The sequence below is a fragment of the Chaetomium fimeti genome (assembly GCF_033439085.1).
Source record: "Chaetomium fimeti strain CBS 168.71 chromosome Unknown B0H64scaffold_4, whole genome shotgun sequence".
Lineage (NCBI taxonomy): Eukaryota > Fungi > Ascomycota > Sordariomycetes > Sordariales > Chaetomiaceae > Chaetomium > Chaetomium fimeti.
Window position 1 is genome coordinate 1315872 of NW_026944332.1, and position 25186 is coordinate 1341057.

Consider the following 25186-nt stretch of genomic DNA (forward strand, 5'->3'; position numbering starts at 1 on the left):
CGGCCATTCTTCACGCTATCAGAGACACGTATACGTCACGATAGGTAGGTGCGGTTAGCTAAGTATTTAAAAGTAGGAAGCGGGCCTGGTCCTTATCCGATGTCTTCTCCGTTCCTGATCCTGCTTCGTCCTCTCGCCCTTTTCTCTCTCTCTCTCTCTCTCCATTAATTGATTGTACCTGTTGATCTCCCGAGATCGTCTTCATACGTTTTCCAATATGTCTAACAAACCGATTTTCTTGGCCACACACCCGAGAGCCTGCTCGACTGCCTTCGAGCGGGTGTTTATGACGCGCCGTGATATTCTTCGCTGCGTCCACGAGCCATTTGGGGATGCCTTCTACTTTGGCCCCGAGCGTCTGAGTGCGCGGTACGAGCAGGACGAGGAGGCCAGGAGTACCAGTGGCTTCGCCAATACTACATACGACGACGTGCTAGCGAACTTGTTGAGTTTGGCTCGGAACGACGTTAGCTCAATTCATTTCTCATCCCACCTCACGCGAGACGGGAGATGAGACCACCAGGTAACTAACACCCCACAGAGCAAGCGCCTCTTCATCAAAGACATCGCCCACTACCTCCTCCCGCCCGACCGCAAGCCCGCCCACCTCGCCCCGTCTCTCGCCGCCGACAAGCCCAAGACGGCCAACGGCACCAACGGCACAACCCCCAACGGCAGCAATAGCAGCAGCAGCAGCAGCACCTCGGCGGCGGCCAACCCAACCGTCGTCCCGCTACCTCTGCTCCGCGAATTCCACTTCACCTTCCTCATCCGCCACCCGCGCCGCGCCATCCCCTCCTACTACCGCTGCACCATCCCACCCCTCTCCGCCAAGACGGGCTTCCACAGCTTCATGTCCAACGAGGCCGGCTACGACGAGCTGCGCCGCCTGTTCGACTACCTGCTGCAGGAGGGGATCATCACCCGCCAATCCCAGGACCACCAATCATCCAACGGTACCAACGGCACCAACGGCACCGCCAGCAGTGGCGTCAAGGTGACGGTGGTGGACGCGGACGACCTGCTGGACAAGCCGGCCGAGGTGGTGCGGGCCTTCTGCGCCGACGTGGGGATGGACTACCACGACGGCATGCTCAAGTGGGAGGACGAGGAGGGCCAGGAGCTGGCGGTGGCGGCGTTTGAGAAGTGGAACGGGTTCCACGACGATGCGATTGGGAGCACCGAGTTGAGGGCGAGGGTGCAGCCGAAGGTGAGCTCTTTTTTTCTCTTCTTGGCAATCTTCTTTCTTTTTTCTTTTTTCCTGCCAAATGGATGATGCTGACTGGCGTGGGTAGAAAACGCCGACCGAGGCCGAAGAGAATGAGGAGTGGCGGAAGAAGTTTGGCGAGGAAGCGCAGCGGGTCATTCGGGAGTGTGTTGATGCCAATGTGGCTGATTATGAATACCTTAAGTCGTTCGCCATCAGGGTGTAGCGTATAGTGTTTAGCACGTAGCGTCAGCATGGTTGGGTAAACTTTTGCATAATGAACATGCCGTTTGAGCCGCTGCTGTAAACGCCCTTCTATTGCGTGATATACAGTGTACAATACAAATACAGTAGCCAGCGGCGAGATGCCCTTTGTCGAACCGAAACCAGTCAGACGCCATCTGTACACATTGTACAAGCCGTTTGCCTACCCTCCTCCCCTATCGACAAGCCCCCGTATGTACCCATCACTCCGACTTGGTCGCCGGCGCGGGAGCCTCTGCCACCGCCTCGGCCGCCGGCTCGGCCACCACCTCCGTCTCGGCAGACGCAGCCTCCTCCACCGCCGCCGCTTCCGTCGCCTTCGCCGCCTTCGCCGGCTTCTCCGGCAGACCAACCACATGCGTCACGTTGCCCGTCCACGCCTCGGCGTAGTACTTGTCCTGCTCGTTGGCCCAGTACACGGTAGCGCTCTGCAAGCCCGCCCCATCATCACCCCCCTCCTTCTCCCCCCCCACCTCCTTCCCCTCAGCATCCAGCAGCACCGCCTTCACCGCCTTCCCCCCATCCTCACCCTCCTTCCCACCCTTCTTAACCCCCCCACCACCAGCAGCAGCAGCAGCACCACCACCACCACCACCACCACCACCAACAACAACCCGATTCCCCTTCCCCCGCCCCGCCAACACCGCGGCGATATCCGCCACGGCGTTCCCGCGCTCGTCGTTGAGCGCGTGGCCGCGGTCGCGCCGCCCCATGGCCAGGATCTCGGGGTCGTCCCACTCGAGCTGGTGGCGCTTCTTGAGCTCGCGCAGCTTGTGGAACACGCTGCGGCCGACGTCCCCCCGCCCGGCGCCGAACTCCACGACGGCCAGCGGCCGCCAGTAGTCCTTGCGCAGCTTGGAGGGGACGAGCTTCTTGCCCGTGTAGGCGAATTGGCGGAAGGCTTTTGTGGGCTGTTTTTGAGAGAGGGGGCGGGGTTAGTGTTGGTTGGTGGTTGGGTTTTGGAGGGGAAGGTGGAGGGTGGGAGTTGGGGGATAGGCAAGGGGAAAAGGGGGGACGGGGCGGCGTACATTCATCTCCGGGGTGAGGGAGTAGATGATGTGGTTGGCGAGGATGTGGTTGTGCACGTAGATGCGTTCGGCGTGGCCCGGGGGCGGGACGGATCGGGACCGGTGGCCGGGCTTCTTCGGTCTTCCCTCTCCTTGTATCGCCGGCACGGGCACCCCCGCCGGTGCTGGCGTGGCGGCTGCCTCTGCTGTGCTGGCGTACCGCACGCCTATTGTTGTCGCCCGCCCGCCATTGCTGAAGAGGAGGCGGCTGCTGAACAGCGGCAGCGGCCGTAGCGAGTTCATTGTCGTCGGGGCCCGGCTGCCTTCCTTGCGGGGGAGGGTTCGTTGTTCGACCGGATGCTGGCGCCGGGGAAGTCGGTCGTAGTTGAGAGGTTCGACACGATGTCGGGTAGTAGACGGCGAGGTGGAATGTCGCAATGCCTCCAATATCCACGCTGCTGCTGCTGCTGCTGCTCTTGCTGTTGCTGGCTGGACCCAAAATATTTTTTGGAGGCATGGGAAGCCAATCGGCGTCGCTCAATGGGTGAAAATTGTGGGACGTTACGCTATTTGCAAGCACCTTGTCCAACTTGAACTCCCCTCGCACCACACAAATCTGAGAGGCTGCACGCCGACATCAATCTAACAAGGTAGGCAGTTATCACGGAACGGACAATAACCATGGTTAGAGGATATGTAAAATCTTATTTTTACTCTGCGGGTCCGAGGAATCTATCTGCCTCTCTACCCAGTGACCAAATGCTAAATTCACAGCCCGACCTCCGCTCCTCACCATCACTAAAACAAAAAAACACTGCCATGCTAACGCTCCAAACGCCAAATCCCATCATCATAATGCATCATCATTCTAAGACATAACAACCCGTCCATTCATCCCCTCCTTAATCATAAATATCCTCATCCATCGAATCCGGCGCAATCTCATCAAGCGCCTCGTCCTCATCCACCATCATATCCTCGTCCTCGCCCTCGCTGTCGACGTGGTTCGGGATGACGCTGACCTTGCCGTCGACCAGGTCGACGCGGGCGACCTCGCCGTCGCGGATGCTGCCCCGCAGGATGAGGATGGCCATGCGGTTGAGGACCTCCTTCTCGAGCAGGCGCTGGAGCGGGCGGGCGCCGTAGGCGGGCGAGTAGCCGGCGGCGCCGAGCTTGTCCTTGGCGGGCTCCGACACCCGGATGACGACGTTGCGGTCGTTGTCGAAGAGGCGCTTCTGGATCTCCGAGATGCGCAGGTCGACAATCTTGCGGATCTCGCGCCGCGTCAGCCGGTTGAAGATGACGATGGACGAGATGCGGTTGAGGAACTCGGGGAGGAAATAGTTGCGCAGCGCGTTCGTGACCAGCTCCCTGGTCGTCGGGTCGATCTTCCCGTCCTTGCCGTTGGGTCGGGCGAGGTACTCGGCGCCCAGGTTAGAGGTCATGACCACGATGCAGTTTCTCGCGTCGATGACACGGCCCTGACCGTCGGTGATGCGGCCATCGTCCATGAGCTGGAGGAGGACGGTGAGGACTTCCTTGGCCGCTTTCTCGACCTCGTCGAAGAGCAGGATGGAGAAGGGCTTGCGGCGGAGGGCCTCGGTCAGCTGGCCACCGGAATCGTGGCCGACGTAGCCGGGCGGAGCACCAATCATGCGGCTGAGCGAGTGCCGCTCTTGGTACTCGGACATGTCGAAGCGGATCATCGACTTCGGGTCGTCGAACAGGAACTCGGCAAGCGCCTTGGTGAGCAGCGTCTTACCGGTACCGGAAGGACCACAGAACAAGAAGCTCGGCGGCTGGTTCGGGTTGGCGAGGCCGGAGCGCTGCAGCCGGATCGCGTTGGACACGGACTGGACTGCCTCCTTCTGGCCGACTACGATCCTTCCGAGGACGCTCTCCATGTGGAGCAGCTTCTCCTTCTCGGACGTCTTCAGCCGTGTCACGGGGATACCTGTCCATCGAGCGACAATCTCGTTGATCTGATCGGGCCCGACGACGTCGGTGACCATAGAGCCGCCGGAGTCGGCACCGCTATCGTTGAGGGCCGCGTCGGCAGCCGCCTTCTCCTTCTCGAGCCGCCTGATGATCTGCTCTTGCTCGGGAATGGCGTAGTACTGAAGGTCGGCGGCGCGGCTGTGGTCGCCGATCCGGCTGGCATCCTCCGCTTTCACACGAAGGTTCTCTAGCTTCAGCTTGGCCTCCTGGATATCCTTGCCGCGCTGACGCTCGCGCTCGTACTTCTCGCGGAGCGGCCTCAATTCCTCCTCGACGTTTTCCGCGTCCTGTCTCGCCTGGGCCAGGCGTGCCTTGGACGCGTCGTCCTTCTCGCGAGTCAGGGCGTGAATCTCGATCTTCAGCTGGCGGAGCCGGCGCTCGAGCGAGTCGATAATTTCGGGTTGGGACTCCCGGGCAACCCGGACGGCGGCTGCCGCCTCATCGATAAGATCAACGGCCGAATCGGGCAGTCGCCGAGAAGTCAGATAGCGGGCGGCGAGGTTAGAGGCGGCCACGATGGCAGCATCAGCAATGTTGACACCGTGGTGGACCTCGTACTTCTCCTTGAGGCCACGAAGGATTGAAACGGTCTCGGGGATTGACGGCTCCTTGACGACGACTTGCTGGAAACGACGCTCAAAGGCGGCATCCTTCTCGATGTACTTGCGGTACTCGGCTAGGGTGGTGGCACCGATACAGTGGAGCTGTCCTCTGGCGAGCATGGGCTTGAGGAGGTTGGCTGCGTCCATGCCGCCCTCGCCCGATGAGCCGGCGCCCATGAGGAGATGGATCTCGTCGACAAAGAGGACAATCATCTCTTTAGACTCTTGAATCTCCTTGAGCACGCCCTTCATGCGCTCTTCGAACTCGCCACGGTATTTGCTGCCGGCAACCAAGGCCCCCACATCCAGGGAGAGCAACTTGCAGGCGGCCAGGTTATCGGGAACGTCAGAATTGACAATGCGCTGCGCTAGACCCTCGACCACGGTCGTCTTGCCCACACCGGGCTCACCGATGAGCACCGGGTTGTTCTTGGTACGGCGAGAGAGAATCCGGATGACGCGCCGGATCTCCTCTTCACGGCCGATGACGGGGTCCATCTTGCCTTCCCTCGCCATGGCTGTCATGTCGATGGTGAACTTGGCAAGGTTCTCGTTCTCCTCCTCCGTGTCTGCGTTCCGCGAGTCGACGCGCTTCGTGCCCCGAATGGTTGTGATGGCATCCTGGATGAGCTTCGGCTTCGGGATGTTGGCTTCTTTAAGGGCCGTCTGGATCGAGTTGTCTTCCGACAGGGCGGTGATGAGATGATCGACGGCAATGTATGTGTCCTTCTGCACCTTCTGGAGGTCCATGGCTTTCCGCAAGACGGTATTGAATGTGGGTGCCATCGAGACCTGCTCTGGGGGCGGGTCTTGGCTCGGCAGACGGACGAGGTTCTTCTTGAGAGCGCGGTCGAAGAGCTGGGGGTCACCACGGGCACGCTCTATGACCTGGCGGAAGAGCGTGCTAGTGGTGCCGGGCGCAACATTCTGCTGGTCCTTGCTCTGATCGGGGAGCGGATCGAGGAGGGCGACAGCCAGATGCACAGGCAGCAGTTGGGAGTGTGCGTATTGCTCAGCCAGGACCATGGCGTCTTCCAACGCCTTCTTGGCCCGGTCGGTAAACTCCATCTTCGAGTTCATCGTGAGCTGACAAAAGCGAGACCGATGTCTCGGATAGCGGGATTGGTGTTGTTCGTGGTGTCGTGCTCAGTCGAGCAAATAGGGGTTTGCGTTGTTTGAGTTTTAAGGGTCCAAGTGACGTCAGGCTTCAATTGGGAGTCTGGTTTGTTGGCAGCAGCCTCGCTGCTTTCGATAACCCGCCGTGGTATTAAATACCCAGTGTTTGGGGGGGTGAGTTTGTGTACTGAAAGAAACAAAGAAAACAAACACATAAACAGTCTCGGACAGGTGAGATACAATTATATCGAAGAATCAACCTTGGTCACAAAGCTCGAGGGTCCTCGAAGTGGGATGATGATGCTACCCTCGTGGGTGCAGGTGGTAGCGAGCAGCAGCCAGCGCCCTCGATTTCGTGTTCTAGCAGGCTCCAGAAGCTACTCGAAACATCGACTGCCAACGCGGGGCAGAGAGCGGCCAATGAGGGGCACAGTTCTGGTCTAAACCATAAAGGGACTAGCGGCTTAGAGCTTGGCCACTTTTGCGCCAAAGTGACGACATGGAGAAACACAAGCTCGATCAAATCGAAGTCACTGAATCGAGTTCACCAACAGTCGCATCACCAGTAGTTGCACGATATCGGATCGTTGCGACACACGAGAAGTTAGAGCCTCATCTACTACATCACTTTAAGGCCCTTCGCTGGAATTGAGAGCCCCTCCCGACAGTTCACTACAAAAAAAAAGAAAGAACGGAAAGATGAATAAAGAAAAGAGTTTGTTGGTTGTCGGCGGTTGACTTCCCGAGCTAATGAGATTGCAATTGTGACGTCCTCGATGATGCGTTATGTCGTTTTGTATATGTACATCTCGATCAACATCGTAGTCAATTTGGAAGAGTATCCTTGGGGAACTCTGACGGTGACTGACTGCAGCCACGAACACCACCATCACGACAATTTTCATGTTGAATCCCATCAAATTCCTAACCAGAAAGATGTCGACTAATCGAAGTACGCTCCACTTTACCGAGGCCATGAAGCTGGTCTACGGCAGCATCGACCACCTCTCAGAGGACGAGGCACGGAAGTGGACCGCCCCCGACAAGCCCGGCGCAGGGGGCCACCGAGGCCGGTACCTATGGACGGATGCTTTTGGCGTCGTCAATCTCATCACCCTCTCCAAAGAGACGTCCTCTCCAGTCTACCTCACCCTCGCCAAGCAGCTCGCCCAAACCGTCCACGACATCCTCGGCCGCACCCGCGACGGCACCGCCCGGCTGCCACGAGCCACCGACGCCGAGCCCCTCAACGGCGGCCTCCGCATCGGCAAGACCTCGGACCACGGCGCCGACCGCGACGGCCAGTACCACCACTACCTCACGCTGTGGATGTTTGCGCTCAACCGCCTCGCCCTCGCGACCGGCGACGAGCAGTACAACCAGCTGGCCGTGCAGCTCGCCAAAGCCATCCACCCACACTTTGTCATCCGCCGAGACGGCGACGACGGCGACGACGACGACGACGGCCACGGCGGTGCCCTCCGCATGGTGTGGAAGATATCCACCGACATGAGCACCGTGCTGGTCCCCTCCGAGGGCCACCTCGACGCGGCGACCGGGTTCGTGGTCTACCGCCTGCTGCAGCGGACGGCCGAGCACATGCACGGCCCGTCGGGGGTGCTGAGCAGCGAGATCGACGACTACAAAGGGCTGATGCAGCGAGGTGGGAAGCTGGACGCCAGCCGGGACCCACTGGACCTGGGGATGGGGTTGTGGATGTGCCACTTCTTCCGGCAGGAGGAGTGGGCCGTCCGGCTGGGGAGTCAGAGCCTCGAGGTGGCGAGGGCTATACTGGATAAGAACAAGGGGCTAATGTCGCGGGATGCGTCGAGGAGGTTGGCGTTCCGGGAGTTTGGGACGTGTCTTGGGCTGGAGTGTTATGGCGCCGATGAGGGGATGAAGAACGGGGTAGAGGCGGTGGTGAACTTTTGGCATCATTACCTCGAGGAGTCGACGGATGAGGACCTGCGCCCTATTTCCCTAGTTATGTATGCCGCGGCGCTGATACCCGGAGGTGAGTTGCCCCTGACCATGTTCGAAGACTGCACGACTGACGGGAGTGTGTTAGCCTGGAGGGACACCTATCTTCCGGAAAAATAGATAGCTACAGCCCTCGAGTCTGATAAGCGCGGAGGTAGCTCTGGGTAGTATTACGCAACTTCTGGACAATATTCCCCTCCTCTCTTTAACAGCATAAGATGTACAAGTCGGTATGGGTGATCTAGGGGCAACTTCGTTGGCTAATGTAGGGTTAGGGTCTATAGTATCATCCCTCGGCCCCGTTCCTTCTTCTGCCACTAATAATCTCAACTTTCTCCCCTTCGCTCTCCACTTACACACACTCAACAACTTTGACCCGAAATCTCCCATCTCACACTTCGCATTTGTGTATTTTTGACACGATTCTTCTGCCGCCGCCACCTGCATCAACGCGTGCCTTGGTCTGTTCAACATGCGGCGCCTTCGGCTCTTCCGGCGCTCGTTCTCAACAACCCGCATTCTTCTCGGCGAGACAAAGTCGGGGACGGAAAGTCGAGGATCCACGCCTAGAAATCATGAGTGTACGGTACCAATCGGCAAGCGAAGTATTCCCGCTATTTTTGCTCGAGGAGGAACTTCTACTGGTCTCGTTCTCTGGAAAAAAGACTTGCCGCCTGAATCCCAATGTATGTGGACTGCCCTCTGGCGGCTCTTTCGGAACACCATTACCACACCATAAATCTCCTGGTATCACTAATCATAATGGCTGACATTGCCAACGGGGGGCGGAATTTTGCCTGCTCTCATGGGGTCCCCTGACCCCTATGGCCGTCAGCTCGACGGCATGGGATCGGGCATCTCGTCCACTTCCAAAATCTGCATCCTATCACCAAGCCTGGATAAGCGCCTCGCCGGCGTGGAATTCACCTTTGTACAGGTTGGTGTCAAGGACGGCAGCCTAGACACCGCCGGCAATTGCGGCAACATGCTATCCATAGTCGGACCCGTTGCCTTTGACGGCGGCCTGTCAGAGCACTGCCAGATAGAAACCGATCCACAAACCGGCGAACGCACAGCCATGGTACGCATCTTCAACACTAATACGCGCAAGGTCGTGCACTCCAGGTTCCGCGTTAGCGGGGAGCCCCTTTCGTATTCCCCAATGGGAACGTATGAAATGGATGGAGTGCCGGGGAAGCAGTCACAAATCCACCTCGGTTTCATCAACCCCGGAGGCGCTGCGACCGGTAAAGTCTTGCCGACAGGCAACCAAATCGACACTCTTCGCCTGCCGGACGGTGGTACAATCGAGGCGTCTCTTGTCGATGTGTCCAACCCAGGCGTGTTTGTCCGCGTCTCAGATCTAGGCGTCCAGAATCCCGCGTCGCTGGATCCTGCCACTGTCGAGGCGGATGCGGCGCTCAAAGTTCGTCTGGAGCAAATTCGCCAGGCTGGTGCGTCCATGATGGGCCTCAGCCCCAACACGCAGAGCGTTCCCAAGATTGTGCTCGTGTTTCCTCCCGAAGTTACTCAACAGAGCCGCGGAGTCCACATCAAGTGTCTTGCTCTGTCGATGGGGCAGGCGCACAAGTCGGTGCCGCTAACGTTGGGATTGTGCCTCGGTGCAGCCGCTCGACTTCCGGGGACGATACCCAACCAGCTCGCTGTCGGAGCTGACGGGAGTGATACCATTGTCGTCGGACATCCGAGTGGCAAGCTGGACGTTGCGGCGAAGGTCAAGAATGGGGAAGTGCTTTCCGTCGATCTCTCGAGAACAGCTCGTGTGCTGATGACCGGCTCGGTGTTCTACTGATCACGAGGAATTATGGACCGACACAGTTCGGAACTATATTAGTTGCTTAAAAAGCAACCCAACTAGTGTACAACGTCGTCGGTCGTTGGAATATGCCGGCAGAGGAGAAAGGGAAGGCTGACGTGAGACCCACAGTCTCGGGAACGGGAGTCGAACGTATGTGCGTATTCATTCAGTACTTTTTCAGATCGGGCCTCGTACCCTGCATCGCCACCCCGGATGAGGCATCCAATAAAACGCCGATCAACGCTCTCAGCACTTTGTCAGCCTTCTAAACACTCAGCTTGTCGGCCCCTTTTCGTATCGCCAAGGCCGGTCCCCTAGGCCATTTCAGGAACGAGAATATGTCTCCGACCGACAACAGATGGGTGTGGGGATTACTCATGGCGTTGAGACTAATTTGGCAGCGCGTGGAATAAAAATTCTTGGTTCGTTTAGCATCGATTAACGTCTCCAGGGAGAACCCCGTATCCGGTAGCATTACCTCGTATAGCCTAGCCAAGGGCACTGCCGTCCCCCCGGCCCACCACGTTCAGCTTGGAGGGCTGCGGCCCTGCCAACAGACTTACACGATGAACTAGAGGCCTCGTTGGAGCATCATGGATGAGGCATCGCTAGGCTTCGGCGCGTTTGGTGTTCCGGCGCCTCTTGCGCAGCCGCAAGGGATCGCCTGTGTATACGGGCAGAGGCCACCAATCATGCCTATACTCGTTGCTGCTGTAGCCTTTATCTTGCGTCTGGTTCCAAGCCGACGGGCCGCTGCAATGAGTCAGGTGTCCCACCGCGCGCCGTGTTTGTCAGTTACCCTTTTCAGACTTAGACCGGTAACCAAGGAGGCAACGAGCTTCCCGCAACTTCAAGCTTCGGAGCAATGGATCACTTCAACGCAACAGTGAAGGACGGAAAGTTGGTCAAGACGCGGCGAGGACTACAGGTATCGAGGCAAAGGTTCAACGGGCTGTCTTTTGTTAACGCATCCCCCCGCGACACGACCGCCGGGCCCGGCCCATCAGGGGCAACGGGAGCTCTGAGCTCGTCACAACAAGAGATCAAGTTCGTCGAAGAGGGCAGCGAATCCCAAAGCGAAGGGAGTTACCGGAAGGATGCCGCGCATTCGGAGTCTTCGGGCGGGGCCCAGGGGTCAAGACGGAGGCGGAGGGCAACCCGGAGAGGAAAATCGCCGGTGACGTCCGGGGCAGGAACACCATCCCGACCCTCCCCGACACCCTTCGAGGAGCGTAGCTTTCAAATCGGGCAACCTGCCGAAAGCCAGGACATACTCCACATCGACCCAACCCTCGACAGCTCAGCCACGGGAACAACGGGCGACGCCGCCTCTGATCCGGAGTCTCCCTTGTCAGACGAAGACCGGGCACTGTTCAGCCGTTATTTCGACTGTACGCCGCGCAACATGTATCCCGATGAAAGCATCCTGGCCTATAATCCCTCGAGAGAACCCGATTTCTACTCCATGGTCACGGGGGACAGGGCTGCTCAGCACTGCGTTCTCATGTGCGGGAGCATTGCGGTAGCCGTCGACACGCAAACGGAACCGAAAGATCTCGCATACCACATATCCAAGATATGTGCCATTCTGAACCGGAAACTCAACCAACAGCACGCCGCCGACGCGGTAACTCTGCATTGTATCGCAAAGTTGGCTTGTGTGGGGGTATGTATGGTCCAGCCCCTGAACGCGATTTCACCAACACAATAGCTAACCAGTCGTTTACTAGTGTTATGTCGGCCGTCTCGATCATTGGCAACTTCACATGTCGGGGCTCCAAAAAGTCCTCGACTTGAATGGGGGCATGGCTGGGCTGCCGCCGTGGTTGCTGGCAGAGATGTACAAGTGAGCACGGCGCAATTCTCGCCCGAGAGTCACCAACGGCTAACCAGATCGACAGAGCCGATCTTCGAGGCGCCGTCGCCCTCGTATCCAGCCCGTACCTCTCCTTCACTCGACAATACAGCCCAATCTCTGACGTCGTCCCTCCCGAAGTGCGAGAACAAACATCCGCCTCCATCTCCGCCCTCCTTGGCCCACTCCACATCCACCCCCTGGTCATCGAGTCCCTCACCTCCCTGTCAACCCTCACTTCAGCAATCCGTCTCGCCCGCCGATTCCCCAACACCGTCGTCTTCGAACCCCACGCATTCACCGAAGAATGGCAAGCCCTCACGCACGCGCTCCTCTCCCAGCCTGGGCCTCTCCGCGACGATCCCTCCCCTTCTAACCTCTACTCAACCGAGCTCTCCAACCCGGGCAGCTACATCTCCAACCACCGCCTCCTCGCCTCCGTCCCCATCGCCCCAGCCCAAGACGGCAGCGACAACCCGCTCGAACCCGCCCTGCGCCTAGCCGCCCTCCTACACCTCAAGGACCTACTGCCAGACTGGCCGCGCAACCTAGGCGGGTACGCCGTACTCCTATCACTGCTCCGCCACCACCTGCGCGCGCTGATGGACCTCACCGTCACCACCACCAACGACCACGACAGAACCCTCCTCAAACCCCTCGTCCTATTCCTCACCCTCCTAGGCGACGCCGCCTCGCGCACAGCCGACATCAACGAGGGGCGCGTGGCGGACGGGGAACGGTACCCGCGGGACGTGTTCCGGGATTGTCTGGCGCGGGTGGGCGGCGTGGCCGACGCGGCTGCGGTGGAGGGGTTGACGGGGGCGGATTTGGAGATGGTAAGGCTGTTTGGGTTGGGGATGGTTTTTGGTGATGAGGAGGAGGGGGAGGGGGGTGGTGAGGGGTGGGATGTGAGGGGGGCGGTGAGGGGGGTTGTGGATGGCGATGGGTTGGGGGGTGGATGGGGTGGTTAGGTAGGGGGTTGCTTCGTGGTTGGATGGAGTATGTATGGTGTTTAGAGATATTAATGGAGGGAGGGGTGTTAAGGCAGGTGGATGGGCTGTGGAAAAGGTATGGGGATGTGTGAAATGATAGAATATGAAGCGGCTCGTTATAACGGAGGATGTACCGACTATAGTGGTATTGTAGTAGTAATATGTAGTAATTCCACGAATGGACACAAGATCCAAGCAAGTCACACCTGCAAACACACGCAGTTCCAGAACAATGACATGCAATACGGCCAAGCAAGATATCTAGTCTTGAGCACTAAACCCCAAACCCCATAGATGAATAATACATGTTACAGTCTCGCCAGCCCCATCCCAACACCCCCAACCGACCCACTACTCATCATCCGCATCCACCATGCTCGTATCACCCTTCTCCCCCTCGTCCGCGGCACTGGCCACCCCAGGCGTGGGCGCATCCCCAACCGCACCACCCTCCTCCTCCTCATCACTGTCCACAATCCCCCTGCGGCGCGACGCCCTCGCCTGCGGCCTGCGCGCGACCGTCTCCTCCCCATCATCCCCACTCGCCTCCCCATCACCACCACCACCACCGCCCCCACCCTCCTCATCATCCACATCCATCCGATCACCACTCCCCTCCCCACCAGCACCACCAGCACCAGACGACCTCCTCCTTGGCCGGTTCAGCGTGCGCCTCCTCCTCCCACCACCACCACCACCCCCTCCCTCCTCCTCAGAACCCTCATCTTCAGAACCATCCGAACCCTCCGCAGCCGTGCGACTGCCGCTCCGCCGCGCCGACCTCTCCAGCGCGCGCTCCGCCTTGTCCAAATCATCGTCACTGCCCTTGTAATCGGCCTCCTCATCCTCGTCATCATCACTCTCGACGACCAGCTCAGCCGACTTGAACTTGCTGCTGTTGCTGCTGCTGGTCTCCTTCTTGCTCGTCAGGCGCTGCTTCTTCTTCGGCGGCCGGCGGCTCTTTCTATCAGCAGCAGAGTCCTCGCCATCCGACTCGCCCGCCGAGGTAGCAGCCGCCTTCTTCTTGCGGCTCCTGCCGCCGCCCTTGGTGGTCGAGCGAGGTTCACCAGAGCGGGAGCGACGCGAGGCAGCGGCGGGGCGCTTCTTGCGCTTGACCTTGTCGCCGGTCTCGCTGTCGGTGGTGAGCTCGGCCTCTTGGCGCTGGCGCTCCTCCTCGGCGCGCTGCTCGCCGAGGGCGCGGTCGCGCGCGGCGATGGCCTCGCGGTCGCGGCGGATCTTGTCCTGCCGCTCGCGCTCGACCTCCTCCAGGCGCTGGCGCTCCGCCTCGCGCCGGCGGAGTTCGGCTTGGCGCTGCTCGAGCGCTGCTGCGAGTTTCTCTTTGTTCTTGGCCTCGTACTCGCGCTGGCTGGCCAGGGCGCGCTCGAGCTGCTTGCGTTGTGTGTTGCGTGCCATGTTGGCGCGCTGCTCCATGTCGTGCTTGGGGTAGGGCGGCGAGGGTGAGGCGGCGATCTCGTCGAGCGCTTTGATGGCGGACTCGAGGCCTTCGGCCGCTTCTTCGAGTTGGAAGGAGGTCCTCTCGCTGTCGCGCATCGAGTGCAGCGTGAGGGCGACTTGGATCTGCACGAAGGCGACGTTGAACTTGAAGTGGAGCTGGTCTGAGGCGATGGCAAGGGCCTGGGGTGTGGTTAGTCAGGGGGAGCGGAATACCATAGGAGATGGCTTTGCTTTACCTTCTTGGCGTGGTCTAGGGCCATCTTGTAGGCGTCGAGGTTGCGCTCTGCGCGGCCCTTGTTGAGCCAGGTCCGCCCGAGGCACGAGATGATGCCGGCATCGTTGGCCTTGCCCTCCTTGGTGAGCGCAAGCTCGTAGCTCTCGATGGCCTTGCTGAACTGCCGTAGCTCGGCGTAGATGTGGCCCAAGTTAACGTATACGTGGGCGTCCTGGATGGTCTCGCGGACCTTGATGAAAATCTGCAGGGCGTTCTTGTAGTCCTTCCGGTCCTCGACAAGAGCAATCGCGACACCCTGGGCGGCGTAGGCGTTCTTGGGGTCGAGCTGGAGCGCCTTGTCGAAGAACTCAACTGCGCGGTTGTATGCAGCGCTCCGCTTCTGCTTGTCTTGCTCCGTCTCACGGCGCATCTCACGCGCGGACATGAGGTGCAGGTTGCCCATACCGACGAGGGCATAGCGATCGTGTTTGTCGTAGTTCTGCAGGGTATGCTTGTAGTGCCGTTGCTCTGGGTCCTCTGCAATGTTGGCCGGCCTCTTCTTAGAGTTCACCTTACCCAAGAACCAGCCATAAAGTGAGCGGACTTCCAAGTCGGACGAGTTTTCCTGGTAGAGCTTGGCGACCGTATCCGGTCCCTCCTTGTTGGGGTTCTTGCGAAGCTTGATGTAGGCCAGCCTCGTCCGCGCATCTGTGTAATCGCTGTGGCGGCTCAACAATTGCTCGTAGGTCGTGATCGCCTTGTCCACATCGCCTTCATACTCGTAGCTCCGGCCGAGGTTGAACGAGATGGTTGTCAGAAGGGCGTCGATGTCCAACTCATTTTCGGTCTGGCTAATGCGAGCGCAAGAGTCGAGGGCGGCTTGGAAAAATTCGGTAGCAAGGTGATATTTCCCATCCTGGGAGTAAAAACAACCGATGTTGTTGAGGAGCTGTGGCGGCAAGAGTTTGCGGATCGCAGCGCGGGTCACCGCCTCGTCCTCTGTATCCGCAGGGTATTCCGACTGGGGAACCTGCTTAATCTCAAGCTGTTCGACCTGTTGAAGACACTGTAACGCCTTGTCCGGGCTCTCGTTCTCGTATAGGCGCGCAAGGTTGAGTAGGACGGCGGCATCCGGCGCCAGGTTCTTCTTAGGGTCCTTCCACGCCGAGCGGACACCTTCCAGGAGCCCGAGGGCCTTCTTCACCTCGGCGCTCTTGTCCTCCTTGACAGCAGCCGATTGGTTGGCGAATACTTCCTCCGCGTACAGGGTGCCAAGCAATATCATAGCTTCGTAGTTCTTGGAGTGTTGGATCATCTTCTCCAGCCGGAGCTTCGCCTCTCCGAGATCGTTTTTGAGAACCGAGAGCTGTGCTACACCAAACTTGGCCGGCAAATAGCCCCCCTCAGTGCCGCCCCTGGCATCGTCAGCACGGCGGTAGTAGTCGCTCGCGCGCTCCAGATCGCCGTTGTGATGCTCGGTCCTAGCGAGAAGATACCAACCGTCGCTAGCAATGGCGTTCACGTCGGTGTATTCTATCGCCCTGTGCGCAAGAGAATCGACGTTGGTGAACTGCTTCCGGGAGAGGAAGTAGCCGGCGAAGGTGGCGCAGGTGAGTGGGAGGTTCTTGTCAAGCTTGAAGGACTTTTGTGTGTACTCGGTCATGGCCTTCTTGTACAAGCGGATGAATTCTGGGCTGTTGGTCGGCACATGACCACTGGCGTCCAGATGGTAGAGGCCGAGCAGGATGTTGGCGTGTTTGGAGTCTGGGTTGATTTCGAGGCAGCGGTCCCAGGCGAGCTTAGCGTCGTCCTTGTAGCCCAGCTGCCAAAAGCAGCAGCCGATGCCAATGCGTGGATCTGGGTCAACCAAGTCCGGCATCTTTTGTACCACCTCTTGGTAGGCAGAGAGCGACTCTGGGTACCGGCCGAGGGAGAAGAGGGCGCGGGCCTTGCCCATGACGGCCAGCATGTTCTTCCCTTGCGAGACGCGAATGGCTTCCTCGAACGACTTTAGGGCGTTGCGCAGCTGCTCCGCCTTGCGCGAGTCAACTGCGCCTGGTGCCTTGGACGACGGCTGAAGCGAGGCCTTCAAGAGGATCAGGACCCCGCGGGCCAAGAAGAGTGGCGGAAACGCTGGGTTGATGCGCGACGCGTCGTTCAGACTCTGGGTAGCCAACTGAAGATAGTATTCCTTGGTCTTTGCGTCGGAAACTATAGACCCCTCGGGGGCCACTCTGGGGGCCTCCCTGCTCTTCCAGAGGTACAGCCAGCAGATGCAGGTGATGATGCCGAGCTTCTCGCGCTGGTTGCCCTGTAGCGCGTTGGCGCCGCGGATGAGCATCTCAATGGCAAAGTCGATCTTGTTCTGTTTCGCGTACGCCAGGGCGACGGTCATCCAGTATATCCTAGCAGACCCCTCATTCTCAAAGACGGAGCAGAGCTCGGTCGGGTCGTCGGGCAGCACCTCGAGATCGATCTCGACTTCGACATCATCTTGCATGGGGATGTCGATGGTGGAGGGAATGTCGGAGAAGCGCTTGCTCTTGGGAGCGAAGGCAGCAAGACCTTTCGCCGGTCCATCGGAGCCGTTCGCTTGGCTGCTGGGAAGGGTCGAAGCCATGGTGGCTGTGGTCGACGCGTCTCGCGCGCGGTATCACGGAGAGGGATCCGGGAGCAAGTCGGTGGTCGGCTGTCCCGCTTTGATCTCTTTGTTGACTTGGGATATCAAAGTCTCGAGGACGATGCAATAAGCAAACGGATGAGGTTCGTGAAGTTTGCGATTCGATGGAATCGGCGTTCGCATTCGCATTCGCAATAGGATCGATCTTCAAAAGCAAAAGTCGGGTCGGGTTGGAGGGTTCGATCGAGATTCGATTTCGGTCGCTAATACGGCATTGTGGGGGGTTGGGTCGGGTTCTGATGGGTGAGGTGATGACGGCCCTCAAAGAAAGGGAGGTATCGTCGCGTCAGCGGCTTCCTATTATTCCCTATAGATTCGAGGCCCGTGAATAGGAGTCCACTTTTGCAAACGAAGGCGATGAGGCTGAAAGGCTTGAGCAGCAGTGGGTCCGCAAAGAAATCAAAATGGCAGGCCACCCTTGCTGCTAAGGGAGCTCTTCATTGGGCAATCGTTCTGGGTCGTTTGTGGTTGACCACCCCTGAACGACAAGGCTGTGAAGCTCCAACAGCTTCGCCCTTACCATCACCAAAATCAAAATGTATCAGGCTTTGGGTCACGAAATCATCTCTAATTTTGTCTTTACGGGTCTGGTATATGTGTTGTCATTGTCTAATTTATAGCAGATTATGGGTATCATCCTCCGAATTTATTTTGGGTGAATCCTGTAGGTAAACAAAAAACCAGGAAGGAGCTCGCGAAAATAAACCCAAATTCCACCCGATATGCATAAAGATATGGTTACCTACCTAGGTACCTTGCTTGGTTGTTTGGGGGAGTCTTCTAAACATGCTATGAGTGTGGTTTAATCCTGTTTCCGCACTGTTTACTCACTCAAGTAAGGTAGAAAGTGTTCCAATGCCAAAACAATACCACTTCCCAATGACAGCGACCAAACAGCCCTCTTCCGATCGGTTACTACCATCCATCAACTTTCTACAGCCTGTTGGCATATCTTAAATGCCGGAAATCTGGTTATTCGTGTTTCCGCTGCTCAATACCCTGCTCACCCATAGAACCAACTGATGGCGCCATCGGCTTATTACACTGGCTTCCGCTCAGGAGATGGGCTTGCCCGACGAGCTGAAAGTGATGATTGGTATGTATCTCTGTACCTTGACGGAAAGAAAGACATAACTAACATTGTCGGTTAGTTCTGGATGGGACTGCTTGGGCGATGCCGCACAATTCGGCATCATCCTTGTCATTGTCGCCTTCGTACTGGTGATGGCGTATATGTACTGGCGGCTCCAGATCAAACCCAACCTTCAAGACGGCTGTGATGACACTCTAACACCTGTCAATGGTTATTGGGAACTCACGAGAGGGGATCCTAACAGAGTCTCGATCACCATTTATCGGGAGCCAAGGCCACTGAGCGACCCAGAACCTGTCGAGACAGATGTTCCAGCTCCGCGGCGCGTAAAGGGGACTGATGGGCAGACTCAGCAACAAGAAAACAACACCCTCGATCAAGTGCCCCAGCAACTTGGGAGGGCTCACACCCCAGACATACATCTGGTGCCCCCGCCACCTCCGCCGCCTCCTATTGTTTGGTCAGGTCCCTCGCCCTTTGCGATCCCCCCTCCGCCGATGGTTGGACCTTCAGCCTTCTTACAACCGAGTCATCCTCCGACAGCCTTACACTCGAACCCGCTTGCATTCGGCATGACTACAGTCCCATGCCCGCCAGATGCGCCGCCTCCCTATTTTGGCTATGCTGCTCCACCAAACCTTCAAGGCCAGCACCCTGGGCCAGGGGTAATGCCTACGCCCCAGCCCGCTTGCGTGCCTCCGCCAGTCGCACCATCGACCCCACGAAGAAGCAAAAGGGAGAAGGCACAAACCACTCCGGTTGCGGAACGCCAAAGCCAATGGCGCCGTTGGTTTTCCCTGGGCAACACATCTCCCATCTCCGGCCATGCGAGGACCCTGTCCGATTCGTCTTCTCCGGCCGAGCAGTCCAGATCACTCTCGCCTCCCCCATCTCCAACCCCACCACCTAGGCGCAATCGCAGAAGCAATCACTCGACTCCCTCCAGAAGGCAACCGCAATCCCCTCGACAGGACCGCCAAGCTCGCCCACACCCACAACCACCGCGACGAAATTCCCAGACCACGGCACGGGACCAGCGCCATAGCACCCCCCCATCCCAAACCGAATCTAACCTCAGCTCCAGCTACCTCAACACCAGCGTCGAGGCGGTCTTCGACACCGGGGCACACCACCCAGCACCGCAAACCCGCACCCGCGCCCGCGCAGCCTCCAACCCAGAGAACGGCCACCCCGACCCTAGCCGCACCCGCCTAGCACGCATCCGGCCCTCCGACACCGTGCCAATCGCCCACCTCCTCCACCAACAGCTCTCAGCCCGCCGGCGCCGGCGCCGCCACCGCCGCCACCATCCGAGTCCCGACCTCCAGTTCCCGAGCCCCGAGCGCCAGCGGCCGCGCGTCTCGTTTACGCTGCCTGAAAAGGGTCGGAGTGAGGTTTCTGGAGCCTCGCTGACGGCATTGCCGTCGTCGTCATCGTCATCGTCGGAGCAGAATCCTGAGGCGCAAAGTGGTGGTGGGGACGGTGCTGGGCTGCGGCGCCGGGATGGGACAAGGGAGGGCGGTCGGCAGCCGGGGCTAGCTGGGAGGGTTACGGGGACGTTTTATCGGATGCGCCGGGCTTTGCGGGGGGATGATTAATTTGTGGGATGGGGAGTTTGGCGGTTTAGTGAGGGGGGGAAATGGGGTTAGGTGGCTGTTTTGGTGAAAAGGGGTAGTTGTGCTTGTCCTCCTGGTCCTGGCTGCCTGGCTCTCGCATTGGCGCAGGGTTGCTCCTGGATCGGCTGTTGACCACCATGGGGTCATTGGTAGCGAATAGGTAATTCGACAGAGTTAGTAGCTATTGGAGTACCATCTACCAGTGTTCTTGAGATCTGAGTTGAGCTGTCACGGTACTTGGAGGAGCAAATATGACATCATTTAAAAATGGGGTTTTGAGAGACCGTTCACTATCGTGGGATTAGTTCTAAAAAGAGCCCATGTTAAAACGGACCGCTGTAACCGGAAACGGTATTATAATCTGTGAAACAAGCAAATAGACAAAGATCGTAGGACGGACAACAAAGACTTTCTCCAAGTTGCTCTTGACCAGCTTGATTGATGGAGCTGAAAATAATCTCCAAATAGCTTCCCCAGATCGTCCTGTGGGGTTTTGACCTGCTAGCGCATTACGTAATATACTGCAACAGGGAGGCAGGCGACCGTCGTCATCCTCTTGGCGGACTGTGCCTCGCATCTGACAAGCTCCGGCCCACCTCTGCCGCGCAGCAACCACATCCCAAGACGAGCGGCGAATCAACCGCACCAACACCTCCCGAGTTCCGACCAGCCATGCAAACAAATAGACATCGGATCGATCCCCATTGATCAATTACGCCCACACTTTCAGACATCCGAATATTGTCAAGCGCAACAAGCCAACGGACCATCAGCCCCAGTCGCAACAACCCCGCGGTTGCTGGGTGGGTTCTCAACTCCATAGTTGTGCCCCGCGAACGAGCCTCAGGAGCCTCAGCTCACTGAGCTACGTCAGGTCGGACTGCACAGAGTTGCACAGAGCCGCAGAGCGCTGCGCGCGTGCCAGCAACCACTGTGCTTGCGCCTTCCGCTTTGCGCTTTATTCGAGCGCAGACAGCTTTACATCCCATCTTTGTCGCCTGCACGATCAAAAGCTCGGCGTCATGTGGAATGACGAGGACAACAACCCTTATGGGGGGAGCTTTGAGCGCAGGGACTCATTCGCCTCATCCGCTAACCCCTCCTCACCCATAACTCATGATTGTAAGTCCGTCTGAATTTCCCATCTCTGTAATCACACACACACACACCTTCAAAATAATGTCTTCGTCACAATTTTTTGATGTTGATCTGGGGCCCCCCATCAACGAGACCGATGGGACTGACAGCGACTGGGTGGAAATAGATCCGAGATATGACGCTCCCAACACACCATCTTCCACCGGAGATGAAGCCCCTCGGCCCGAGTCCATAGATGCCGAGAGCCAGGAGGAGGAGGAAAATGCCCGCTCCCAAGGCGAGCTTGTTCCCCGACCAAAGCCTGGTGGATACGACAGCCGCGTCGAGCAGATGCTCTACGAGAACCCGGAGCTGCCCATCTTGATTACCGACGCAGGGAAGAGCACAGAGAGTGGCAGATACATTGTGTACACGATTAAGACTGGGGTAAGGGCCGGACTTTTTGGGCTCTGTCGACAGGGTAGACACTAACCGACTGCCACTAGGAGCTTATAGTTCGCCGGCGATATTCAGAGTTCGCTACCCTCCGCGAAGCGCTCACAAGGCTGCATCCGACCCTCATCATACCTCCGATTCCCGAAAAACATACCGTGGCCGAGTATGCCGCCAACCCAACCAACGCGAAGCAGGATCAGCAAATTATCGATCTCCGAAAGCGCATGCTGGCAGTTTTCCTAAACAGATGCCGGAGGATGGAGCAGGTCCGCGCAGATGGTGTCTGGTGGCGGTTTCTGGATCCCAATTCTAGCTGGGTAGGTCACGGGCACCATGAGAAAAGAGTGACAACTCCCGACTAACAAGACAAGAACGAGGTTCTCCACTCCCACCCCGTGGCATCCATCCCCAAGTCGATAATGAGGGCACCCCCTTTAGACCCGGCCAATCCGACTCCAGGTCACGAGTTTCTCCCCATTCCCGCCAGCTCTTCGAAGCTCAAGTCCATACCCGCGGCACCCGCTTCGAGCGGCACGGCCGGTGCTCAGGTCTTTTCTCGCTTTCCGCCGGACAGCAGTAACCTTGGCGAGCAGGAGTTGGACCCTTATTTTACCGCCTTCGAGACCTCTATCCGAGAGCTTGAATCGCTACTTATGGGCCCCATGGAGAAGGTCAACCGGCGGTCCCTGAACCATCTGTCGTCCTTGGCTTCGGATCTTTCCGAGTTGGGGGCGAGATATAACGCTTTTTCCCTGTCCGAGCCTACCCAATCGCTCTCGACGGCGATTGAGCGGATAGGACAAGCTGCCGATTCCTCGTACATTGCCACCGAAGAACTCTCGAGCTCGCTCGGCGCGAGCTTTGCCGAGCCCATGCGTGAGAACGCGCAGTTTGCCGGTGTGATCAGGAGCGTCTTGCGGTACCGAGTCCTGAAGCGGGTGCAACAAGACATGACCGCAGACGAACTCAACAAGAAGGGCCAGCTGCTCGATCAACTGGAGCGGAGCGAGGCGGAGGCAAGGAGAATAGAGCAATATCTGAGTGGCACACAGCAACCCCAGCCTCCGAGGAAATCAACGAGCACTAGGGAAGCGCAGTCGCATCGCCGCGATGGCAGTAACGAGGACACCGCATCGATCGACTCGGATTTCCCTCCCACGCACGGCGACCTCGCTTCTGCACCCTCGGCCAGCATCGGGACTCCGGAGCGGTCACCCGCGGCTCCTAGCCATAGGAAGGCACCGAGCGCGGCATCAATCACTAACAAGATCTTCGGCCCCCTCCGTCACGCCGTCCAAGGAGTGGTTGACGCGGATCCCGAGAAGACGCGGCGGGACACCATCACCAAGACCCGCGAGTCAATCGTACAGCTCGAGCAGGCAAAGGTTGCATCGGCCGAGGACGTCAAGGAAGCGAGCGCTAGCATTCTCAAGGATCTCAAGCGCTTCCAGCGGGAGAAAGAGGACGATCTCAGGCGGTACATGGTAGGCGACTTCTTGGAACCCGAGTGCAGCCGAATACTGACAGCGAGTTGCAGCTTGCCTATGCAAAGAGCCAAATCGAGTGGGCAAAGAAGAACAAGGAAACATGGGAGGAAGCGAAGGCGGAGGTGGAAAAGATTGATGAATCGATGGGTTGATGCGCCTACTCGCATACCCTACGAGATACCTACCTAGAGGCCTAAGAGCGATCCCGGCCAAGGAGGCTCATTAATGTTAGGCTCTGCTATAATGTGTTTGAAATGAATATCGCTAGCCGAAAGCCAAGCGATTATGGTTCATGGACCAACGTACAAATTATACCGAATTGCTCCTGTCTTGAGTGACGTTGTCAGAGGCGCATTCCTCAATCCATGCCGTATGCAAGTAAGCGAATGGTGGGGGAAGGGAACCGGGGAGGCAATGCTTGGCTTCCGAGTCCTGCTTGGCTTGGCTTTCTTGGGCGGAAGGCCCGATAAGATAGCGGTCGCAAACCCTCAAAGAAGCCGGCGGTCGCGAGGTACGCACCTTTAGCGATTCAACGCGTTGGACTCGGCAACCGCCCCGACATGTGTGGCGACTGAAGGGAGGATCATTTCACCTGCCGTCCTGGGCCTGTATTTATAGCACTTCGACCTTCGAATCCCGGATCCGGACCCGACAACCATCCCTCATCCACGTCAGCCGCCATGGACCAGGGCGCGCAACCCCTCCGCGACATCGCGGCTCCGGGCGTGAAGGCCCAAGGTGACCTGCTTAGAGAGCTGCGCACCGAGGTCGCCAACCTACTCGGGCGCAACTCGTACAGCTTCCCGGGAGCCCAGCCTGTCTCGTTCTCGCGGAGGCATATGGAGGAATTGCGGAAAGAGGAGTGCGTTGGTCCCATTCCCGTCCCCGTCACCTTCCAGGCCCCCGTTATAGTCCTATGCTAACCATGTCCCCGCCTTCCAAACAGCTACTACGTCTGCGAAAAGTCCGACGGCATCCGCTACCTCCTCTACCTAACGTCGGACGAGAACGGCAGCGAGTGCCACTACCTGGTCGACCGCAAGAACGACTACTGGTGGCTGTCGCAGCGCAACCTACACTTCCCGCTGGCGCAGGACCGCGCGGCCTTCCACACGGGCACGCTGATCGACGGCGAGCTGGTGATGGACACGCTCCCGAACGGCGACAAGGCGCCCGTCTTCCTCGTCTTCGATCTGCTCGCGCTCGACGGCAAGGCCGACGTGCTCTCGAAGCCGCTCGACAAGCGGCTCGGCTACTTCAAGGAGCACGTCATGAAGCCCTACAAGAGCCTGTTCACCGCCTTCCCCGAGGAGCTGCGCTACCAGGCCTTCAAGGTCGAGATGAAGGAGATGCAGTTCTCGTACGGCATCGAGATGATGTTCCGTGAGGTGCTCCCCAGCCTCAAGCACCAGAACGACGGCCTCATCTTCACCTGCCGCACGAGCTCCTACCAGTTCGGCACCGACCAGCACATCCTCAAGTGGAAGGCCCCGCACGAGAACACGGTCGACTTCCGCCTCAAGCTCAACTTCCCGCTCGTCGAGCCCAACGAGCTGGAGCGGGCCGAGGGCCGCACGGAGCCGTTCGTGGACTACGACAGCGTGCCCGACGCGCGACTGCTCATCTTCACGGGCAGCGACCGGGGCAAGCCCGGGTACGAGGAGCTCAAGGAGCCGCTGCACCTGACCGAGGAGGAGTGGGAGACGCTCAAGAGCTGGGGCGACCCGCTGCAGGACCGCGTCGTCGAGTGCTGCCTCGACGACGAGAAGCGCTGGCGCCTGTACCGCTTCCGCGACGACAAGACCGAGGCGAACCACGTCAGCACCGTGACGAGTGTTATGGGGAGTATCAAGGATGGCGTTAGTGAGGCCGAGTTGTTGCTGGCCGCCAAGGGGATTAAGGATAGTTGGAAGCTGAGGCAGCAGCAGCATGGGGGGCATTAGGCGGGATGTCAAGGGGGGTGGAGTGCGGGTTATGGTTTTCTTCCACAATACAACTAACTCATGGGGGGTTCGGATTTTATGGCATCGGTGCGCCTCTTGTACTTCAATCCAGGCCCTTCTTTTCTTTTCTTTTGAGTTATGGGAGTCTGGTCGGGTGTTGCTCGGGTTGAGCCGGAACCTTGGGATACTGTACCGTCCCGGTTTGGGCGTCAGGTGATGGTTGGGGAGAAATGGCTTTCTCAAAATGGGGTTGTTGCCTGATGGAAAGAGCAAACGTGTGCTGGGGGGAGATACCGGTTCCAGCGCGTCACTCACGCGCCATAAG

General features: G+C 58.5%; 8 protein-coding genes across 8 annotated transcripts; 5 read left to right on the forward strand and 3 right to left on the reverse strand.

The window, feature by feature from the left end:
- Positions 1-217: 217 nt before the first annotated feature.
- Positions 218-1433, forward strand: B0H64DRAFT_441911 (P-loop containing nucleoside triphosphate hydrolase protein; the record flags this gene model as incomplete). The annotated part of the gene is made up of 3 exons (XM_062806602.1): positions 218-466; positions 542-1210; positions 1296-1433. The coding sequence occupies 3 exons, from the start codon at positions 218-220 to the stop codon at positions 1431-1433; spliced, it is 1056 nt and encodes a 351-aa protein (XP_062659035.1).
- Positions 1434-1499: 66 nt separating this feature from the next.
- Positions 1500-2985, reverse strand: B0H64DRAFT_432247 (transcriptional regulation of mitochondrial recombination-domain-containing protein). The gene is made up of 2 exons (XM_062806003.1): positions 2500-2985; positions 1500-2382 (listed from the first exon to the last, which is right to left on the reverse strand). Exons 1-2 carry the CDS (start codon positions 2779-2781, stop codon positions 1675-1677), a joined length of 990 nt encoding a protein of 329 aa, XP_062659036.1. The 5' UTR covers positions 2782-2985; the 3' UTR covers positions 1500-1674.
- A 178-nt stretch (positions 2986-3163) lies between these two features.
- On the reverse strand, positions 3164-6576 carry B0H64DRAFT_359186 (heat shock protein HSP98). Its single transcript, XM_062801673.1, has one exon. It carries the CDS (start codon positions 6156-6158, stop codon positions 3381-3383), a length of 2778 nt encoding a protein of 925 aa, XP_062659037.1. The 5' UTR covers positions 6159-6576; the 3' UTR covers positions 3164-3380.
- Positions 6577-7130: 554 nt separating this feature from the next.
- B0H64DRAFT_322360 (PrpF protein-domain-containing protein) lies at positions 7131-9987 on the forward strand (the record flags this gene model as incomplete). The annotated part of the gene is made up of 3 exons (XM_062800558.1): positions 7131-8212; positions 8745-8860; positions 9173-9987. 3 exons carry the CDS (start codon positions 7131-7133, stop codon positions 9985-9987), a joined length of 2013 nt encoding a protein of 670 aa, XP_062659038.1.
- A 599-nt stretch (positions 9988-10586) lies between these two features.
- B0H64DRAFT_323126 (uncharacterized protein) lies at positions 10587-12349 on the forward strand (the record flags this gene model as incomplete). Its single annotated transcript, XM_062800595.1, has 5 exons — positions 10587-10661; positions 10808-11659; positions 11724-11839; positions 11895-11988; positions 12092-12349. 5 exons carry the CDS (start codon positions 10587-10589, stop codon positions 12347-12349), a joined length of 1395 nt encoding a protein of 464 aa, XP_062659039.1.
- A 1553-nt stretch (positions 12350-13902) lies between these two features.
- Positions 13903-17129, reverse strand: B0H64DRAFT_293660 (uncharacterized protein; the record flags this gene model as incomplete). The annotated part of the gene is made up of 2 exons (XM_062800058.1): positions 13903-14475; positions 14532-17129. Coding segments are annotated over 2 exons (3171 nt in total), but the record flags the coding sequence as incomplete, so codon positions are not given.
- A 907-nt stretch (positions 17130-18036) lies between these two features.
- B0H64DRAFT_148063 (uncharacterized protein) lies at positions 18037-20346 on the forward strand. Its single transcript, XM_062798385.1, has 2 exons — positions 18037-18285; positions 18341-20346. Exons 1-2 carry the CDS (start codon positions 18212-18214, stop codon positions 19878-19880), a joined length of 1614 nt encoding a protein of 537 aa, XP_062659041.1. The 5' UTR covers positions 18037-18211; the 3' UTR covers positions 19881-20346.
- A 574-nt stretch (positions 20347-20920) lies between these two features.
- On the forward strand, positions 20921-24861 carry B0H64DRAFT_417215 (mRNA capping enzyme alpha subunit-like protein; the record flags this gene model as incomplete). The annotated part of the gene is made up of 7 exons (XM_062805226.1): positions 20921-21020; positions 21163-21422; positions 21482-21748; positions 21803-22915; positions 22969-23065; positions 23537-23780; positions 23865-24861. The coding sequence occupies 7 exons, from the start codon at positions 20921-20923 to the stop codon at positions 24859-24861; spliced, it is 3078 nt and encodes a 1025-aa protein (XP_062659042.1).
- Positions 24862-25186: the final 325 nt, after the last annotated feature.

What these genes read in the sequence shown, in the direction of transcription:
- B0H64DRAFT_148063 (XM_062798385.1), top strand. Translation starts at nt 18,212, where the DNA reads ATGGCGCCATCGGCTTATTACACTGGCTTCCGCTCAGGAGATGGGCTT. An exon ending in CGAGCTGAAAGTGATGATTG is followed by an intron (nt 18,286 to 18,340) that starts GTATGTATCTCT and finishes ATTGTCGGTTAG; the next exon opens with TTCTGGATGGGACTGCTTGG.
- B0H64DRAFT_432247 (XM_062806003.1), bottom strand. Translation starts at nt 2,781, where the DNA reads ATGAACTCGCTACGGCCGCTGCCGCTGTTCAGCAGCCGCCTCCTCTTC. An exon ending in CCCTCACCCCGGAGATGAAT is followed by an intron (nt 2,383 to 2,499) that starts GTACGCCGCCCC and finishes TCTCAAAAACAG; the next exon opens with CCCACAAAAGCCTTCCGCCA.
- B0H64DRAFT_359186 (XM_062801673.1), bottom strand. Translation starts at nt 6,158, where the DNA reads ATGAACTCGAAGATGGAGTTTACCGACCGGGCCAAGAAGGCGTTGGAA.